Source organism: Bufo bufo, chromosome 5 (genome assembly GCF_905171765.1).
Source record: "Bufo bufo chromosome 5, aBufBuf1.1, whole genome shotgun sequence".
NCBI lineage: Eukaryota > Metazoa > Chordata > Amphibia > Anura > Bufonidae > Bufo > Bufo bufo.
This window is the reverse complement of record NC_053393.1, coordinates 555,881,867-555,901,911: the sequence shown is the minus strand read 5'-3', so window position 1 is coordinate 555,901,911 and position 20,045 is coordinate 555,881,867. Positions and strand designations below refer to the sequence as shown.

The window sequence follows — 20,045 nt, the reverse complement described above, 5'->3', positions numbered from 1 at the left end:
GCCGATGGGAGCGCTAGTCACCATCACTCATGTCTAGGAGAACAGCAGGAGAAGACAGCAACAAATAAACTATATAAGAGATAGACTTATCCAGTCACGAGCAGAGAAAGCGATCCCAATCACGACAGTCCACGCCGGACAAGAGCTCCACAGCAACACCATAAAACGATCTCCTTCAAAGGTCAGAATAGAACTGGAAGTGAAGACTATATCTGGCAATGACTGCAAGTGAAAGTGAAACTAATATAGTAGCTGGGAGTGGCAGACAGGACTCACCTGAGAAGGATGCCTACAAACTCCCAGTCAGGACAAAAAGGTTCACAAGGCAAAACCCAGATGACATACCCTGAACCACGGAGCAAACTCACAAGCTATCGCGAGTAGCAAGTCGCTGCGACCTTCTCCTCCCAGACCTGTCTGGATCAGTCACAGTCGTGACAATATCCTTTTACTTTTGTTCCACCTTTCGGGTAATTGTAAAGCACTGAGGAGGTGGAGGGGTGGGGGCTTCTTAAACTCTCTGTGTTCCTGCCCCTACAGAGGTCAAGGGTCAATCTCAATGTGGGCCGTCATGGTTGATTCAAGGAAACGGAATTACCGGTAAGTCTAATTGCGGTTTTTCCCAATCACTGGTCACTGCTGCATCCAGTGATTGGCTGCAGTGGTCACATGCCCCCATCAATGGGATGTTGATTCCCAGAGTCCTAGTACCTGCGGAGGCGGTCGTGGAGTGATGAAGCCGGCAACCAGCGGTGGGGATCAGGTAAGTATGAACCCACCACAAGTCCGGTCACTCTGAAGAGATCCGTTAAAAAAGGTTAAAGTTGGATGATGACCCCTTTAACTATCTTTTGTGGTCATGGAAAATATTTCTTGCAACTTGTCCGACTGTCCTGTAACTTACAATATTTGCTTCACAGATTTTATATCTGGATGAAGATCTGCGCAATATTAATGCTATAGAGACAGATGTGAGAGGCGATGAGGAATACAAGGAGGAGACTCCTACAGAGACAGATGTGAGGGGTGATGAGGAATACAAGGAGGACATTCCTACAGAGACAGATGTGAGGGGCGATGAGGAATACAAGGAGGAGATTCCTACAGAGACAGATGTGAGGGGCGATGAGGAATACAAGGAGGAGATTCCTACAGAGACAGATGTGAGGGGCGATGAGAGATACAAGGAGGAGATTCCTACAGATAAGAGCCCAGGTGAGTAGTGACCACTACATGAAGCAGAGACGAGTCTGTAACTGTAATGACCCTGTACTGGACTTCCCCTATAGCAGGCGCCTTCCCCAAGTACATACAGTGTCCTCCAGTACTCAGATAACCCCAGGACTTACAGTAGGGCCAAACTGTGTAACAGCCGGACCGTCCCATGAAGAATAATACAAAGCACATATCAGATATAGAACTCATCAGTAGATGACTCGACCAAGACAGGATGGTAATCAGATGGTGGAACAAACGGATGATGGGGGTTATATGGTGAGCGGATGATTGAACAGACAATAAGTGACCCTGACTGGAGCTTTCCCTCAATCTTTCCCTAGATCTGTCCTTAGACGCTGACCCCAATACCATCACTAACCCTCACTTTCCCTAAACATATTCTTATGGAAAGCAGAAATCTGTAAAACGGACCCTAAAACAAACAGGAGGACACGAAGGCCGGTTTCGCTTGTTCATTAGGTGATCAGCGGCACATTTACACAGGCATATTGTCGTGAACGAGCGTTCACAGGTACGGTCGTTCCCGATAATCTGCCCAATAATTGGCTCATGTAAATCCACCATAACCATAAGAACAAAGGTTCACTGAAGAAAACTAGGAGAGATACTAGAAAATAAAAGGATTTTACTGGACTGAAACGCACAGCGCTTACACTATAACCAGCAGCCCCCTGCAGAAACTAGGAATATTTACAGCGAGGCTAACCAGTCAGGAGCTCCTCTCCAACCAAGGTGAGCTACAGAAGAGAGGTCGGCTGAGCAAGAGATCAATACACTGCTCAAAAAAATAAAGGGAACACAAAAATAACACATCCTAGATCTGAATTAATTAAATATTCTTCTGAAATACTTTGTTCTTTACATAGTTGAATGTGCTGACAACAAAATCACACAAAAATAAAGAAATGGAAATCAAATTTTTCAACCCATGGAGGTCTGGATTTGGAGTCACACTCAAAATTAAAGTGGAAAAACACATTACAGGCTGATCCAACTTTGATGTAATGTCCTTAAAACAAGTCAAAATGAGGCTCAGCAGTGTGTGTGGCCTCCACGTGCCTGTATGACCTCCCTACAACGCCTGTGCATGCTCCTGATGAGGTGGCGGACGGTCTCCTGAGGGATCTCCTCCCAGACCTGGACTAAAGCATCTGCCAACTCCTGGACAGTCTTTGGTGCAACGTGACGTTGGTGGTTGGAGCGAGACATGATGTCCCAGATGTGCTCAATTGGATTCAGGCCTGGGGAACAGACGGGCCAGTCCATAGCATCAATGCCTTCGTCTTGCAGGAACTGCAGACACATTCCAGCCACATGAGGTCTAGCATTGTCTTGCATTAGGAGGAACCCAAGGCCAACCGCACCAGCATATGGTCTCACAAGGGGTCTGAGGATCTTATCTCGGTGCCTAATGGCAGTCAGGCTACCTCTGGCGAGCACATGGAGGGCTGTGCGGCCCTCCAAAGAAATGCCACCCCACACCATTACTGACCCAATGCCAAACCGGTCATGCTGGAGGATGTTGCAGGCAGCAGAACGTTCTCCACGGCGTCTCCAGACTTTGTCACGTCTGTCACATGTGCTCAGTGTGAACCTGCTTTCATCTGTGAAGAGCACAGGGCGCCAGTGGCGAATTTGCCAATCTTGGTGTTCTCTGGCAAATGCCAAACGTCCTGCACGGTGTTGGGCTGTAAGCACAACCCCCACCTGTGGACGTTGGGCCCTCATATCACCCTCATGGAGTCTGTTTCTGACCGTTTGAGCAGACACATGCACATTTGTGGCCTGCTGGAGGTCATTTTGCAGGGCTCTGGCAGTGCTCCTCCTTGCACAAAGGCGGAGGTAGCGGTCCTGCTGCTGGGTTGTTGGCCTCCTCAACGTCTCCTGATGTACTGGCCTGTCTCTTGGTAGCGCCTCCATGCTCTGGACACTACGCTGACAGACACAGCAAACCTTCTTGCCACAGCTCGCATTGATGTGCCATCCTGGATAAGCTGCACTACCTGAGCCACTTGTGTGGGTTGTAGACTGCGTCTCGTGCTACCACTAGAGTGAAAGCACCGCCAGCATTCAAAAGTGACCAAAACATCAGCCAGGAAGCATAGGAACTGAGAAGTGGTCTGTGGTCACCACCTGCAGAACCACTCCTTTATTGGGGGTGTCTTGCTAATTACCTATAATTTCCACCTGTTGTCTATGCCATTTGCACAACAGCATGTGAAATTGATTGTCACTCAGTGTTGCTTCCTAAGTGGACAGTTTGATTTCACAGAAGTGTGATTGACTTGGAGTTACATTGTAGTGTTTAAGTGTTCCCTTTATTTTTTTGAGCAGTGTACATAGCAATTGCCCCAAACATACTAGTAGACAGGAGAAGAGTAAGCAGTAGTAATGTTCCTGCTGATCCTAGCCCATTACACCAAGGTCTTAACGATTCCCTCAGGTCTGCGCTGTGACTCTCTAGGACTTGCTCAGTAATATCAGGGTGACAGGTCTCTTCCATGAATTTTCTGGACGTGTCCTGGTGTCCCTCTGTGCAGCATTTCACAGGCCTCATGTCACACTTTGGACTGCAATGGATTTTGGTGCCCAAATTACGAATGTGCAAGGTGTCACCATATGTGTCGTCCATACAGGCCGCGGGTACCTTCCGTAATCTTCTAAAAAATGATGAGGATTGGGCTGCCATACCACTTCATAGGATTTCAGCTCCCACCTCCACTGCGGGTTCCTTTCCCTCCTGACACCTCAGTGCAATGACTCCTTCTAGGAGCAATTATTTAAATGTTCAAAAAGGGAGTAAACGTCCAGTGGCTTATACTACACCTAAGTATGGAGCGGGTGCAGACACCTTAAGACAAACCCACTGTCAAAGAAGGAAAATGTAATGGTAAAGAAATAGGCCGGCGCTCTCTATCTGGCTCTGTATGGATCAATCACAGAACCATGTGGTATATATGAAAAAACAGGAGTTCCGGGGGCGGGGCATCCAGTATGGATGCATCTTAACAGCGCTCTCCACATCAGCCACGAAATCCGCTGCCATCGGCTTTCAAAAATGGCATCTAACGCGACACTGAAGAGGGAACAAGTCCTCTGTGCCAGCGCAGCTTGGAGGGCGACAGACATTACTGCCCCGGAGTCCGGCAGTGAGCCGCACGGCACTTGTGGAGGCCGCTGATCCGCACAACCTCTGCTTAAACGTCCTTCCTGACGCTGGGCCTCTTCAATCCTAGCTATCGGGGCCAACAACTGAGTCGGTGCCTGCAATACCATACTAACCGGGAGGTTTCTTGAGGAGGAGAGGACGCCCAAGGGTCGCAAACATATCATTAAGGCCTTGACAAACACCCTCACTACCGAGGCCTGCACCCTCCCCACCCCCAGTGTACAATACCTGCTGCTGGGACACAAGGGAAACCAGCGATCCTACACAGACCCCCATCCTGGAGTGAAGAAAGGGCGGTACCTGTAGTACAAGGGACTTGTAAGTATTTTCACCACGGCGCTTCCCTCTTCATGCTGGAAATTCCTTCACTTATCTTCACACGGTTACTTTTGAGCCAATAGTGACACCTTGTAGCAGTTACTGAATAACACCATCTATCACCAGCACTGATGCTTCTGCAACTTTTTATGGCCAAATTTTGCTTTGTCTTCCTAATGGTATAAATATCTTTAAAAGGAGTACCCTCCCAAATACCTAACACAATTTACACATCAGATACACAGGCTGAAAGCTGACAGTGATTATGGACAAATTTGTGGCCAAAAATTCTTCTAAAACAGCAGGTACCACCTCTTAGATGCAATCTGACATAGCCACCACTAATACCTCAACTAAAATGTCCAAATCTGCAGGCAAATTGCCAAAAGAACACCCGGGAACACCCAAGAACCCTCTCAATCAGCCTCAGATATGCCCTTCTTGTCTGAACTTATTACAGATGGTGACATCACGCCGCCTAACCTCTCCCCTAGATACGACACTTCGCACTCACCGGTGGAAGATTGTAATCGCTCCTCTACCGTGGCTCAAGAAGTGTCCAGGGTTCTCCTACCTCTCTTTGACAAAAGACTGGAGGTACTCCATTCCTCTATTAACTCTGCCTTACAACTAATTACCACAAACTCTCCAAAAATCTCAGATATAGAGACTAAACACGGAGCTTAGGAGATAGCCATCTCCAACTTGGAACGCACCATACAACAATGCAGAGAAGCAGAGTCGGCTTTAACTGCTAAACTAGAGGACCTGGAGAATTGGGATCGCCGCAATAACCTTAGATTTATAGGCATCCCGGAGAGTGTCACTGGGGACGACCTACTCACATATCTTGCGGTGGACATGCCTGCGGCATTGGGCCTGGAGATGTCGACTGATAAACTCCATATTGAACAGGTTCACAGGATTGGACCACCTAAACCAGCTGGAATGGACAACCCAAGACCCCGTCCGGTCATCGCAAAGTATTGGAATTGGACGATTAAAGAACAGATCCTATGCGCGTACTGACGTCAACGCACCCTGAAAATACGAAGACACAACATCTTGCTCTTTCAGGACTTTTCCGCATCGGTCTCCCAGAAACGGAAAGCATTTACCCCTATATGTCAAGGTCTCTACGACAGGGCGATCTGATTCCAATTGCTTTATCCGGCAAAATTACGAGTTCTGGAGAATGGCAGGCAACTGATTTTTGAAGATCCGCGTGATGCCCGACGCCACTTCTGCCTTGATCCAGAAAACTGAAGCCTGTATCACCATAATGGGAGGGTACCATGTACCTTTCTATACCCATGATCTCACCATCGTGGGCAACATGTGGGTCTCACAGCCCTCGCAGTACTTATCTGCGGGACACTGTTTCGTTTACATTGAGACCCGCCTTTGCAGTAATGTTGTGCAATGGTTTATGTTTTTATTTTATTTTTTGTTTGTTTTGTTTCTATTATTGCCCACTCATTGCCTCTTGTTTTCCTCCTCCAGTAACTGGGCCACGGTGCGCGGGCTCCCGAGTACTCCACCTCGGTCTCACCACTTTGTTCTCTGTCGCTGCTGGGACGATGGGGAATGGTTAGTCATGATGCAATTCTTGAATCTTTACACCACAACCCCGAGATAAAATGACATCACACACATCTCCTGACACAGGGGACTACCACACCCCCTCCACACTTAAAATAATATCTTGGAACGTAGCAGGCCTCAATAACCCAGTCAAACATCCATTTAAAACGCATGAAACCGGATGTAATATTCTTACAAGAAACACATTGGAAGCAAGGGTCCAATAGGGACCTACGGGCGACTTGGCTTAATAAATGTTATTCATCGGACTATACGTCTAAAGCCAGAGGGGTAGCCATACTATTCAGAAGGGGCTTAGGAGTATCAGTAGAGAAAGATCTGGAAGACAAAGGGGGCAGATATATATTGCTCCGAATACAAATAGCGTGGAAGTCATACGCTCTTTTAAACATATATGCCCCTAATCAGACGGACACAGATTTTTTTGCCAGACCCCAGGCCCTCCTCCTACCTAGAGCAGACCCTAATCTAATTGTTGAAGGCGATTTTAATACCACCATCTACCCCACTCTAGATAAATCCGCTCCACAAACATCACTTAGACCGTCTTCCAGAGACCTCACCAATTTAATGGAAGCGGTCTCACTATGTGACCCGTGGAGAATTTATCACACCACCTCCCGAGTATACCTTCTACTTGGCAGCACATGCTAGCTTTTCAAGACTTGACCATTTATTAATATCATCTTTCCTTTTCCATACCATCCAAGACTACAAGCCCTTGAATCTCAAATTAGAACTAGGCTATAGAAATTTCCCACATATCTATACAAGTCGGACGAATTCCATTACTACCTTAAAAATACATTGGGTTAATTTTGTGGATGATAACATTGAACACCTTGATAACCTTCCATACCGATGGGCAACTTCTAAGGCAGTGCTTAGAGGACACATCATCCATTGCACTCGATTGAAATGCAGAAAGGCGGCCGAAAAATTCTCTTTCCTACATAAAAACCTGCTTACATCCCAACAGTCATATATTTATTCCCCTTCCTCCCACACCAAACAAGTATGTCATGAGGAAGGACCGCAATTGATATATGGTCTGAAACGCGTTGACAAATTGTCCTGTATGTGAAGATTTTACCGTGAATGAAGAATTTTTTTTCCTGTTGCGATTTGGAGCTGGATCTTCCTTCCCCCTTTTTTTTTGCCACACTAAACAAGTATATGAAGAAACTAGTCAGATATTAGAATCATGTGTTCAGAGTCGGGCAATTTGGCTGACCCGACTGGATCAGAACAAATTCTATAGGGAGGCAAATAAACCGGGACGTCTCCTGGCACGTCTAACCCAAAACCGCACTAAACATGCCCACATTCACTCCTTACATGATCCCGTCTCTATGGGTATTACTACTGAGATAGGAAAGATCAGAGACATTTTTCACTCGTACTATGAGGATTTATACAGGGCTACCCCAACAGACCCGGACAAAATAGCCTCCTTCCTCGATTCTCTGGACCTCTCTACCCTTACGGAGGAACAGCAATCAGTCCTAGACGCGAACATTACAGAGGCTGAGGTACCAAATGTGATTTCCTGCTGGCCCAACAACAAAGCCCCTGGTCCTGACGGACTCTGTAACGAATATTACAAAATGCTTAATCCTGAGATCATCCCTGTACTAACCAAGCTCTACAATGCCATATATAAAGACCATGTGGCGGTGGACTTGTTCCTAGACTCTAGGACAATATTACTTCCCAAACCAAATAAAGATGTGACACTGCCTCAGTCTTATAGACCTATATCCCTTCTGAATAGTGATTACAAATTCATTGCGAAAATTCTATCAATTAGATTACAAAATATCCTCCCCAAAATCATACACCCCTCACAAAGAGGTTTCATTAAATCTAGACAATCTGTCAAAAACATCAGGGCAGGTGTAGCCGCCACCCTTGAGACACGAGATGATAATGCCCCCCCCCCCCCCACACTATTATTAAGTCTAGATGTCGAAAATGCGTTTTATAAAGTGTCATGGCCCTTTCTGAATGCTGCTTTATCTCGCAGAGGATTCGGCTCGGTATTCTCTGATTTTGTTTGCCATCTCCAATCGGATGTCCGCCCTACGCTCACAATGAATGGCTATAACACCCCCTATTTGGATATTTTTATGGGCACTAGACAGGGCTGTCCTCTCTCCCCTTTACTTTTTAATATCTCTTTGGACCCCCTCTTACATCATTTACAGCCACTCCACACAACATAGTCATAATTTAGTCGCTCTGGCGGCATTTGCAGATTATATTCTGTTGATTATCAAAAACCCTGAAATTAAACTCCCACAAACATTACAGAATCTTACCGATATTGGACAGCTCTCGGGATATACTCAAAATTTGGATAAATCTGAAGCCATGCTTCTTAAAGGCCACACGAGACCGAGGTGGACTGCTCACTTCCCATTTCAGTGGCGCTCGCACTCTATATCATACCTGGGGGTACAGATCATTAACCACTTCCCATCTGGGCCCTTTGCCCCCTTCCTGACCAGGCCAAATTTTGCAAAACGGACATATCTCACTTTATGTGGTAATAACTTTGGAACGCCTTTATTTATCCAAGTCATTCAGAGATTGTTTTCTCGTGACACATTGTACTTCATGATAGTCATAAATTTGAGTCAAAATATTTCACCTTTATTTATGAAAAAATCCCAAATTTACCCAAAAATGTAAAAAAATCGCAATTTTCTAAATTTCAATTTCTCTGCTTTTAAAACAGAAAGTGATACCTCATAAAATATTTATTATTTAACATTCCCCATATGTCTACTTTATGTTGGCATCATTTTGGAAATGTCATTTTATTTTTTTAGGACGTTAGAAGGCTTAGAAGTTTAGAAGCAATTCTTCAAATTTTTAAGAAAATTGCCAAAACCCACTTTATAAGGACCAGTTCAGGTCTGAAGTCACTTTGTGGGGCCTACATAGTGGATACCCCCATAAATGACCCCATTGTAGAAACTACACCCCTCAAGGTATTCAAAACCGATTTTACAAACTTTGTTAACCCTTTAGGCGTTCCACAAGAATTAAAAGAAAATGGAGATCAAATTTTTAAATTTCACTTTTTTGGCAGATTTTCCATTTTAATCAATTTTTTTCTCTAACACATCGATGGTTAACAGCCAAACAAAACTCAATATTTATTACCCAGATTCTGCGGTTTACAGAAACACCCCACATGTGGTCGTAAACTGCTGTATGGGCACACGGCAGGGCGCAGAAGGAAAGGAACTCCACATGGTTTTTAGATGCCATGTCCCATTTGAAGCCCCCTGATGCACCCTTACAGTAGAAACTCCCAAGAAGTGACCCCATTTTGGAAACTAGGGGATAAGGTGCCAGTTTTATTAGTACTATTTTTGGGTACATATGATTTTTTGATCATTCAATATAACACTTTATGGGGCAAGGTGACCAAAAAATTGGTTGTTTTAGCACAGTTTCTATTTATTTATTTTTACAGCGTTCACCTTAGGGGTTCAGTCAAGTGACATTTTTATAGAGCAGATTGTTACGGACGTGGCGATACCTAATATGTATACTTTTTCTCATTTATTAAAGTTTTACACAATAATAGCATTTTTGAAACCAAAAAATTATGTTTTAATGTGTCCATGTTCTGAGAGCTATAGTTTTTTTATTTTTCGAGAGATTTTCTTATGTAGGGGCTCATTTTTTGCGGGATGAGGTGACGGTTTTATTGGTACCATTTTGTGGGACATACGCGTTTTTGATCACTTGGTGTTGCACCTTTTGTGATGCAAGGTGACAAAAATTGCTTGTTTTGACACAGTTTTTTTTTTTTTTTTTACGGTGTTCACCCGAGGGGTTAGGTCATGTGATATTTTTATAGAGCTGGTTTTTACGGACGCGGCAATACCTAATATGTATACTTTTTTTTATTTGTTTCACTTTAACACAATAATAGCATTTTTGAAACCAAAAAAATTATGTTTTAGTGTCTCCATGTTCTAAGAGCTATAGTTTTTTTATTTTTTGAGAGATTTTCTTATGTAGGGGCTCATTTTTTGCGGGATGAGGTGACGGTTTTATTGGTACCATTTTGTGGGACATACGCGTTTTTGATCACTTGGTGTTGCACCTTTTGTGATGCAAGGTGACAAAAATTGCTTGTTTTGACACAGTTTTTTTTATTTATTTTTTACGGTGTTCATCCGAGGGGTTAGGTCATGTGATATTTTTATAGAGCTGGTTTTTACGGACGCGGCAATACTAAATATGTCTATTTTACTTTATTTTTTCTATTTAAATTTTTTTTTTTTTATTCCTAACTTGGGAACTTTTTTTTTTTTTACATGTGAAACTTTATTTTATTTTATTTTTTCAACCCTTTATTTTTTTTATTTTTTTTTACACTTTTCGTCCCCCATAAGGTCATACAAGACCTCTGGGGGACATTTACTTCACTTTTTCTTTTTTTTTTCACAGTTGATTTCTCCTGTAACTGGGGCTGACATAGTAGCCCCAGTTACAGGACAAATGCACCCCTAGAGAGGCTGTACAGCAGCAATCCAGCGCTGTACAGCCTCACAGCAGGGCTGATCGAGGTCTCTGAGAGACCTCACACAGCCCCTGCACTCTCCGGTCACGGCGGTCACATGACCGCCGGGCCGGAACAGGAAGCGCACATCGCTTCCTGCTCTGCAGACACAGCGCTCAGTGAGCGCTGTGTCTGCAGCGATCGTGAAGGCAGGGACACCTGGGCACTGTCCCTGCCTTGTCTTAGGGTTGCCCTGCTGTCACTGACAGCGGGCAACCCGATCAGCAGCTGCACGATTAGCGTGCAGCTGCTATTTCTGACAGGACGTTTTAAAACGTGCTGTCAGAAATAGACGTCCACCCATAGGACGTTTATATCCTATGGGCGGACGTGAGGCGGTTAAGTCACCGGGCAAATTATACAATGCAAATGTCGCTCCCTATATACGTGCGCTTGAGGACACATTGGCAGGCTGGCGACACCTTCCTTTGTCTTATATGGGGCGGGTGTACCTTCTCATGATGGTGGAATTCCCCCGCCTGTTATACCTTTTACATTCCCTACCAATCTATTTACGCCCTAGGGATGAGAAGAAAATCAGCTGTCTATACCGTACATTTATCTGGCAGGGTCGCCGCCCCAGGATACCTTATATTGTCCTACAATGGCCCAGATTGAATGGGGGGTTGAACTTTCCTAACATAAGGGCTTATAATATCGTAGCTCTCATGAGAATTGCTATAGACTGGATACACCACACGTCCATGTTCTCAAATAGGGGTCAGGAACAGGCATTTATACCCGGACTAGCCCTCCCCAACCTTCTCCATACCCCCAATGGGACAGATCCCAGAACGAGCCAGGGAAATTATTCTAATAATGTTGACCTGGCAGGCGTGGCAAAAAATGAGAATTCTCAAAAATTTACACTCCCACATTTCATTACATATGAGCCTCTTAGCTAACCCACATTTCCAAATAGGGTCACCACATAGAGATTTTTTTTGACTGGTATAAGGGAGGTATAACTTTGCTCAGCCACTTGGACCACGCCACACATAAGATTCTGTCTTTTGAAACTCACAAAACGAAATACCCCACCATTAGTTAAGTTTCTTCCCTCACAAGCCAGCAGCTATCTTCAGAAGTTACTACCCAACCTAACCCCTCGAGAATGGAGTCCGGCTTTACAGGCCTCCCTCAAACATACTCCTACCTTATGGGGACATACCACCAGTTACTACAAATTTCTAAATACCCCTGGTACCAGACACTAATCTTATTGAATGACCCGCCTATATCGGAGATATGATCTAATCTGAGGGCTCAATGTGGTCCCTGCGCGCCGTGTGTATGTTTAGACTTTACATGTACTGAATATGGAGAGGAGATGAATGAGTTGGGCTAATGTTATGTTTTACTTGCTCTGCGGTTTGCAGAGAATTCTGTAATGGTTCTTTCACCACATTTTCCCCATGTCCATCCTTTCCCCATCCCTCATTTCCCTCCTAAAAAACCGAAGTTGACGAAATGACTTTAATATATTGCTCTATCTGCTTATATTGGGACCATCACCAGAGACATGTCATAAATAATACTGATCAATATTACTGCTCTTATTAAAATGTTTCATCTTGTGTCAACCTTAAATAAAAACATTTGATAATATATTAAAAAAAATATTTATTAAAATATCGCACTAACAATATATACTGTCAATGCACATGAACATTAAAAAAAAAAAAAAAAAAAAAAATAAACATAGCATTCCACTTACAGGTAAGTATACATCTGGATGTCCACAATCGTCCTAATGTTCTGATTATGGAAGTATCCGTGTTAGTAGGTTAACCTACTTGGTTCTGTGATTGATCCATACAGAGCCAGATGGAGAGCGCCAGCCTATTTCTTTACCATTGTATTTGAATGTTCAGTTGGCTGTAAGAGTATGGGGGCTTAGTCATAGATCTCAGCCATGGAAGAGGAAGGTTATATCTTCTAACTTTGTATTACTGGGACCACTGGCTGTTTCTACTGGGTCACAGAACAGCAGTATTCCCACTGCTATGTCAGTACCGTACCTTGTATTTGATCTTTGTCCTCCTGGCCATTTACTTCTGCTCTGCACCCCCCACCCCGAGACGGCGGTGTCCCAAGGCACTTGGCGATGTTGTCTGTCCACTACACAAAATTCTGCTGCCAACAAGATGCCATTAAACCTCTCAGTGAAATCCTGTACTACCCCCAGCAGCTGTGGCCTAATAGTTCTCTCCGGGTTCTTCCCTCCACCTCTCGGTGCTCTGCTAGTATAGGCCATTACTCGCTCCCTGCCATCTTGAATTTGGGTCAGGATTGCCCCCAGCCTCTTCAAGCTTCCCTCAGTATACAGGGTAAAAGGCTTGGTGTGGTCAACATAGACCAGAACGCGGGAGAGACCAACAATCTCTTCATCGGTGGGAAGGCCTGATCTGGCCTTTTTTAAGTGCAGTTCCACCACAGTGCAATGGGTTTTATTTTTACTGCGTTCCCTACACGGTAAAACTGAATAATGGAAGCACTCACTAGTATTCGCTTAATAAGATGCACTGACATCCCCCCCCCCCCACACTTTTGGGGGGAAAAGTACGTCTTGCAGTCCCAATCAGACCCCCAATGCCTCAGATCAGCCCCCAGCCTCATGCATCAGCCTAATGTAGACCCCAGCCTCATGCATCAGCCTAATGTAGCCCCCAGCCTCATGCATCAGCCTAATGTAGCCCCCAGCCTCATGCATCAGCCTAATGTAGCCCCCAGCCTCATGTCAGCACCCAGCCTAATGTAGCCCCCAGCCTCATGTCAGCCATCAGCCTCATGTAGCCCCCAGCCTCAGGTCAGCCCCCAGCCATCAGCGCAAATAAAAATAAAAAAACACACTTACCTCTCCTGCTCCGGACACCGCCGCTCCTGACTGCCCGTGCTCGGTCTTCCTCTTTCTCCTCCTCGGTCTGCTGTGCTGTGAACTGGCGCGCACAGCGTGAGGTCACAGAGCGCCCTTACACTGTGCGCAGCCCTGCACAGCTGACAGCCGAGGACCAGGAAGTGGTGAGTACAGAGCCTTCATCGCTTCCCGGTCCTCCGGTACTAATGAAGAGCTTCCATAATGGAAGCTCTTCATTAGTATTCGCCCCGTAAGACGCAGGGGCATTTTCCCCCCACTTTGGAGGGAAAAAAGTGCGTCTTATGGGGCAAAAAATACGGTATCCAATAGTGCTGATCAGAAGGCTGGAGTTGTCACCTGTTCTTCCCTTTGTGAACCCGTTCACCAGGACTGGACTTTCAGGGCAGAATCTAATGAAAGCAGGTCACTGACCCTAAATACTAGTTGCCTCTGGCCTGTCCTATACACTAAGAGATTCCGGATAAGTAAGCAATCGCCCCCACTCTGCTCAGCTTCCCAGCTCTCCGTGAGCTGCTCCTACTTAAGACTCCAGCACTGCCCCCCACCCATCCTCTAATGGTCCCCTTACTGACTCCTCAGGGAGCACATTAGCAGGAGCATAGTCAGGGTCTGACATGTAGCATATAGAATGCATTGGGGAAGCGGAGACGGTCTTGTGGAGGGCATTGGTGACAATTCTATTGCTTGCCCCTTTTTACAGATCTCCCAGTGCCCCCTTATAAGTGACACAGCCACAATTATTTACTTATAATTCCTGATCCTCACATGCAGTTTTGGAGCTCTTATTAAAGAACAGAGGGGTCGTTTCACTCAGTGTGATTAACTAACAAGCAGTAAGCCTGGTTTGATGGGGTTGATCCTGCCGACAGATGCTCTTTAGAGGGAAGCTATCACTTCTGTGCTGGCAGTCAGTACTTTTAGATTAACGATAGGCCAAACCCCACAGCACATGCCAGCGCTGGGAGGGAGATGAGTCTGATGAGCCTCACTACCCCCACTGTCCGCCTCCTACCGACATTCACTAGCAGGTTTCTTTCCAGTTGTGCATAGGAAAACCAGTCAGTCTGGGTCCTGAGGCAGGGAAGGGTAGAGGTAGTCCGTCTTGTTGGTCTCGTCTCCCTCACAGCCCTGGTGCACACTGTGGGGTTTGGCTTGTGAGTACTGACTGCCAGCACAGATGTGACAGACCGCTGAAATCACCGGGCCTGTGACTACACTATGCTCCCCCTTGTGAGGGCCATGTACTACAGGTGACAGGTTCCATTTAATGCAGATTATTTTATACAAAGAATTTTAATAGAGAATAGCAATCCGGCCTTACGCTGACTCCATAGCCATGGCTTCCTCATACATCACCGCACTGTTCCTCTCCACTGCCCTGCACTAAAGTGCATTTTTATGTTAAAAAATATCAATATTATTTAAAATATTATTTAAAAATAATTTTACAAAGTTTTTTTCTTCCCAGGTGACTGTACTGGGAGCTCGGAGGGACAATTGATATCTACAGATTATAATGCAGATGATCCGGGTGTCACATCAGATACGTATGAAGATTGTGCCATTATCCCAGATGTACCATCCACTCTTCACAGCAAAACTCTGTCATTTGATCCTTTAACACAAATCCGATCTTCTGATTCATCACTGACCGTTAACCAGAATGCAAGCCACAAAAGGGGTGAGGGAGCCCAAAGAGCTCAGAAAGGGAAGAAGTCATATCCATGTTCAGAATGTGGGAAATGTTTTGCTCACAAATCAGAACTTGAGAGGCATCAGAGAGTTCACACGGGAGAGAAGCCGTATTCATGTTCAGAATGTGGGAAATGTTTTACTCAGAAATCACATTTTATAAACCATCAGATAATTCACACAGGGGAAAAGCCTTATCCATGTTCAGAGTGTGGGAAATGTTTTACTCACAAATCAGAACGTGAGAGGCATCAGAGAGTTCACACGGGAGAGAAGCCGTATTCATGTTCAGAATGTGGTAAATGTTTTACTTCAAAATCATATTTTATGAGCCATCAGAGAATTCACACAGGGGAAAAGCCGTATCTATGTTCAGACTGTGGGCAATGTTTTACTCGCAAATCACAACTTGAGAGGCATCAGAGAGTTCACACGGGAGACAAGCCGTATTCATGTCCAGAATGTGGGAAATGTTTTACTCAGAAATTTTCTCTTGTTGTCCATCAGAGAATTCATACAGGGGAGAAACCGTATTCATGTTCAGAGTGTGGGAAATGTTTTACTCACAAATCAGAACTTGAGAGGCATCAGAGAGTTCACACGGGAGAGAAGCTCTATTCATGTTCAGAATGTGGGAAACGTTTTATTATGAAATCACATCTTGAGAGCCATCAGAGAATTCACACAGGGGAGAAGCCGTATTCATGTTCGGAATGTGGAAAATGTTTTGCTCATAAATCAAATCTTGAGCCCCATCAGAGAATTCACACAGGGGAGCTGTATTCATGTTCAGAATGTGGTAAATGTTTTACTAAGAAATCATCTCTTGAGAGCCATCAGAGAATTCACACAGGGGAAAAGCCTTATTCATGTTCGGAATGTGGAAAATGTTTTTCTCATAAAAAATCTCTTCAGACCCATCAGAGAATTCACACAGGGGAGAAGCTGTATTCATGTTCGGAATGTGGAAAATGTTTTACTCATAAAAAATCTCTTCAGACCCATCAGAGAATTCACACAGGAGAGAAGCCGTATTCATGTTCAGAATGTAGCGAATGTTTTACTAATAATTCAAGTCTTGCTATACATCAGAGAATTCACACAGGTGAGAAGCATTTTATTTGTTCAGAATGTGAAGAGAGTTTTGCTACAAAATCAGCTCTTCTTTTACATCACAGACGTCACACAGGGGAGAAGCCGTATTCATGTTCGGAATGTGGGAAATGGTTCACTCAGAAGTCATATCTTATTAAACATCAGAGAATTCACACAGGGGAGAAGCCATATTCATGTTCAGACTGTGGGAAATGTTTTACTCATAAATCAAATCTTCTGAAACATCAGAAAGTTCACACAAAGGAGAAGCCGTATTCATGTTCAAAATGTGGGAAATGTTTTACTCAGAAATCACATCTTCAGAGTCATCAGAGAATTCACACAGGAGAGAAGCCGTATTCATGTTCAGAATGTGGGAAATGTTTTACTACGAAATCATATCTTCAGAGTCATCAGAGAATTCATACAGGAGAGAAGCCATATTCATGTTCAGAATGTGGGAAATGTTTTACTATGAAATCAAGTCTTGAGAGACATCAGCAAATCTGCACAAAGGAGAAGCCATATTCATGTTAAGAATGTGACTGATGGGGGAGGGGGGCAAGCATGTGAGCGGCTGTGCGTCGGCTGAGCTCCTGCACTACCCCAGCCAATTATCCTGCAAACATTAGCCTAATACTGTTGCTTGCATGTTTACCCTGCAGTGGACCTTGGGAACACAACAATAGCGAAATTTAGCTGCCATGACCAGGAAAAGAAAAGGAAAAGGCACAGACAAGGACCCGCAAGATGGCTCTGGCTCTGCTGCAGCGCGGCTGGCACAATATGCTTTTTCAGCGGCACTACTTAGCACAAGACGCTCTGAGACAAGGGTGAGGCTCTACCATCAAATAGTGGCATAAACTCTGACAGTGAGGGGGTGGAAGCTGCTACAGTAAAAGAACGCGGCCCTAACTATGGCATCTTACAGACGAGTTGTGCAGACACTGAGTCAGAGGCTCAGGAATCCAAATCGGAGGAGTCAACCCTCAAAGATGTCATGCAAGCCATTACTAAATGCGGCAAGTCAATGAAGGTGCTGACAATGCAAGTCGGAGCCTTAAAAGAAGATCTGTCCATAGTCAGGCAGGACTTTCAAAAGTTGGCAGAACGCACAACCGCCCTGGAGGAGCGAGTGGGCGATATGGAGGACGCTATACATCCTCTCAAGAGGGACACTACGGAACATGCTCGCAGGCTAGATATACTGGCTGCCAAGCAAGATGACTTGGAAAATCGGCTGAGACGAAATAATGTAAGATTAGTTTGATTACCAGAAAAAGTGGAAGGTGTTAACCCTACAGAGTTATTTGAAACCTGGTTAAAAGAGCGGTTTGGTGCAGAAACATTAACTCCGCTGTTTGCACTTGAACGTGCTCACAGAGTGCCTACTCGCTCATTGCCACCGGGTGCACCCCCGAGACCGTTGCTCATGAAAATACTCCATTGCAGAGATCGTGATATTCTTCTTAGAAAGGCCAGGGAGCTACCGGATCTTTCAATTAACGGCCACAAGGTGTCACTCTTTACTGATTTCTCCATGAAGGTGCAGAAAAAGAGAGCCAGATTCCTTGATATAAAGCGTCGCTTGAGAGAATATGGAGTCTCCTATGATGTACCCAACGAAACTCAGGGTAGTTGCTCTGGGATCTACCAGTTTTTTTTTAAGGACCCAAAAGAAGCATTGAGATGGCTGGCAACTGCGTGAGGAAAGACAGCCACCAGATTGAGAATGGGTCATCAGGCTCCAGCGCAAGTAAATGATCATACTCCGTGAATGTGACTGACTGGGTGTATGCATGTGCCAATGCTAGAATGTTTACTTTACATGTTATTTCTATAGAGAGTTTGTAACTGAGCGGAACATGTATCTATAACGTGCAGTGGGTGTATTATGCTGTTTAGCATCTGTAAACTTAATATAAATAATGACCGGGAAGTGAACGGGAGACTACGACGCAACCAGCTCTAATAGTTTAGATAACACAGTTATTGTTATGTGTTAATTTAGTTCCTGTTATTACTTGCAGGGCTGCCACCTCTCTCTTTTCCAGTGGACTAGCTGTCCGGATTACCTGGCCTTGCTGACGGGTGTTTTTTTGATCCCGAGGACCTTAAGTTAGGTGTTTTTAATCGGGACCTATCAGGAAGGCCAGCGCATTCAAGCGTTTTAGTTGTTAATCGCCTATTTTAGGCATAGTTCGGGGATTATTTAGGGTTAATAACATAGGATTTGCAGATATGGGGAAAATGTCCTTGTGGTGCTTGTACATGTTATATAAGATACTGCACAGTTATGGGCTAGGGGTACTCTTCACTGGGTGGGAAGGTACGGCCACAGATATGACACCCTGGGATAGATATGGCTAAACCAGTGAGTTTTTTAAGTTGGAATGTAGGAGGGATAAAAGAGGCCACTAAAAGAAAGGCCATTATGGAAAGTTTGAAACTCTACCAGCCCCTGGTATGCTGCTTACAGGAGACTCCTTTAATGCCGGACCAGACTCATTTACTTAGACCTCAGTGGGTGGGTCATTGCTTCCATGCCACTTATTCCACTTATGCGAGGGGAGTGAGCATACTCATTCATAAGAATATAATCTTCAAATGTATATCTAACAAGATAGATGAAGAAGGGTTCTATGTTTGTTTATATGGCCCAATGTTCAATATTCCATGTGTCATAATTGGTATTTATGTACCCCCGCCATATTCATCACTAGTTATTAGGAGAGTGTTTTCATTCCTCGCGTTCTTGCCCACTGTCCCAACGTTAATATTAGGAGATTTTAATAATGTGATCTGCCCGGTACTGGATAGAATGGGGGCATCTACCCAGTTAACTTCTGAGGGGATTACTCCATTTGGGAGGCTCTTAAACTGAAGCTTCCATTTTAGATTTCTGGAGGTTGAAAAACCCCCAAACACAACAATACTCATGTTGTTCCAGTACCTATGATTCGTTATCCAGAATAGACCTAGTACTGGGTAATGCTGAAATGGGTCACCCTATTCAAGAAATAGTGGTAGGTTGTGGTGGCTCACTAGCAAGTAGTTAAGGTATGGTGCTGCAAGCTCATATAGAGGGAATCACCCCACCCTCTCTTTAAAGGCAAATGTAGTAATAGGAAAATGAGCGAGCACTCATACACTTGGCAACCAAATTGACGTGCAGAAAATATTTATTAAATCCCCATAAAATACAAGTAATAAAATTTATAAGAACAATGTAGCAATAATATACAACATTACAGTCACATATATTGTGGTAGATATGATCGATACTATATTCGATAAAAATATATTCAATAGAAATATTCGATAAATTGAATGGTAGAAAATTCAATGTTGAAATATTCGATAGAATATTCGATACCACTGAATAGTGTCGATAAATTCAATAATATATATCACACCAAAAAACTTCAAGTATATGCTGTTATTTGGGAAAGAGGGGGTATTAT

At 44.4% G+C, this 20,045-nt stretch overlaps 2 protein-coding genes and 1 long non-coding RNA gene across 11 annotated transcripts in view; all 3 read left to right on the top strand.

The window, feature by feature from the left end:
• The window catches only part of LOC121000834 (zinc finger protein 383-like), a 1,218,895-nt gene that overhangs the window by 271,157 nt on the left and 927,693 nt on the right, over positions 1-20,045 (top strand). The gene's annotated exons all lie outside the window — the stretch shown is intronic.
• LOC121000881 lies at positions 1,186-15,389 on the top strand. The gene is made up of 2 exons (XR_005778922.1): positions 1,186-1,215; positions 15,263-15,389. It is a non-coding gene; the product is annotated as an uncharacterized LOC121000881 (long non-coding RNA).
• On the top strand, positions 15,666-17,906 carry LOC121000853 (zinc finger protein 585A-like). Of its 2 annotated transcripts, XM_040431585.1 has the most exons (2): positions 15,666-16,321; positions 16,574-17,222. In XM_040431585.1, the coding sequence occupies exons 1-2, from the start codon at positions 15,814-15,816 to the stop codon at positions 17,116-17,118; spliced, it is 1,053 nt and encodes a 350-aa protein (XP_040287519.1). In that variant the 5' UTR covers positions 15,666-15,813; the 3' UTR covers positions 17,119-17,222. The 2 variants fall into 2 exon arrangements, with proteins under 2 accessions (XP_040287519.1, XP_040287518.1); XM_040431584.1 differs by having other exon boundaries at positions 15,666-17,906.

Bases quoted from the DNA above. Each gene is read 5' to 3' on its own strand.
- LOC121000853 (XM_040431584.1), top strand. From the start codon at position 15,814: ATGAGCCATCAGAGAATTCACACAGGGGAAAAGCCGTATCTATGTTCA.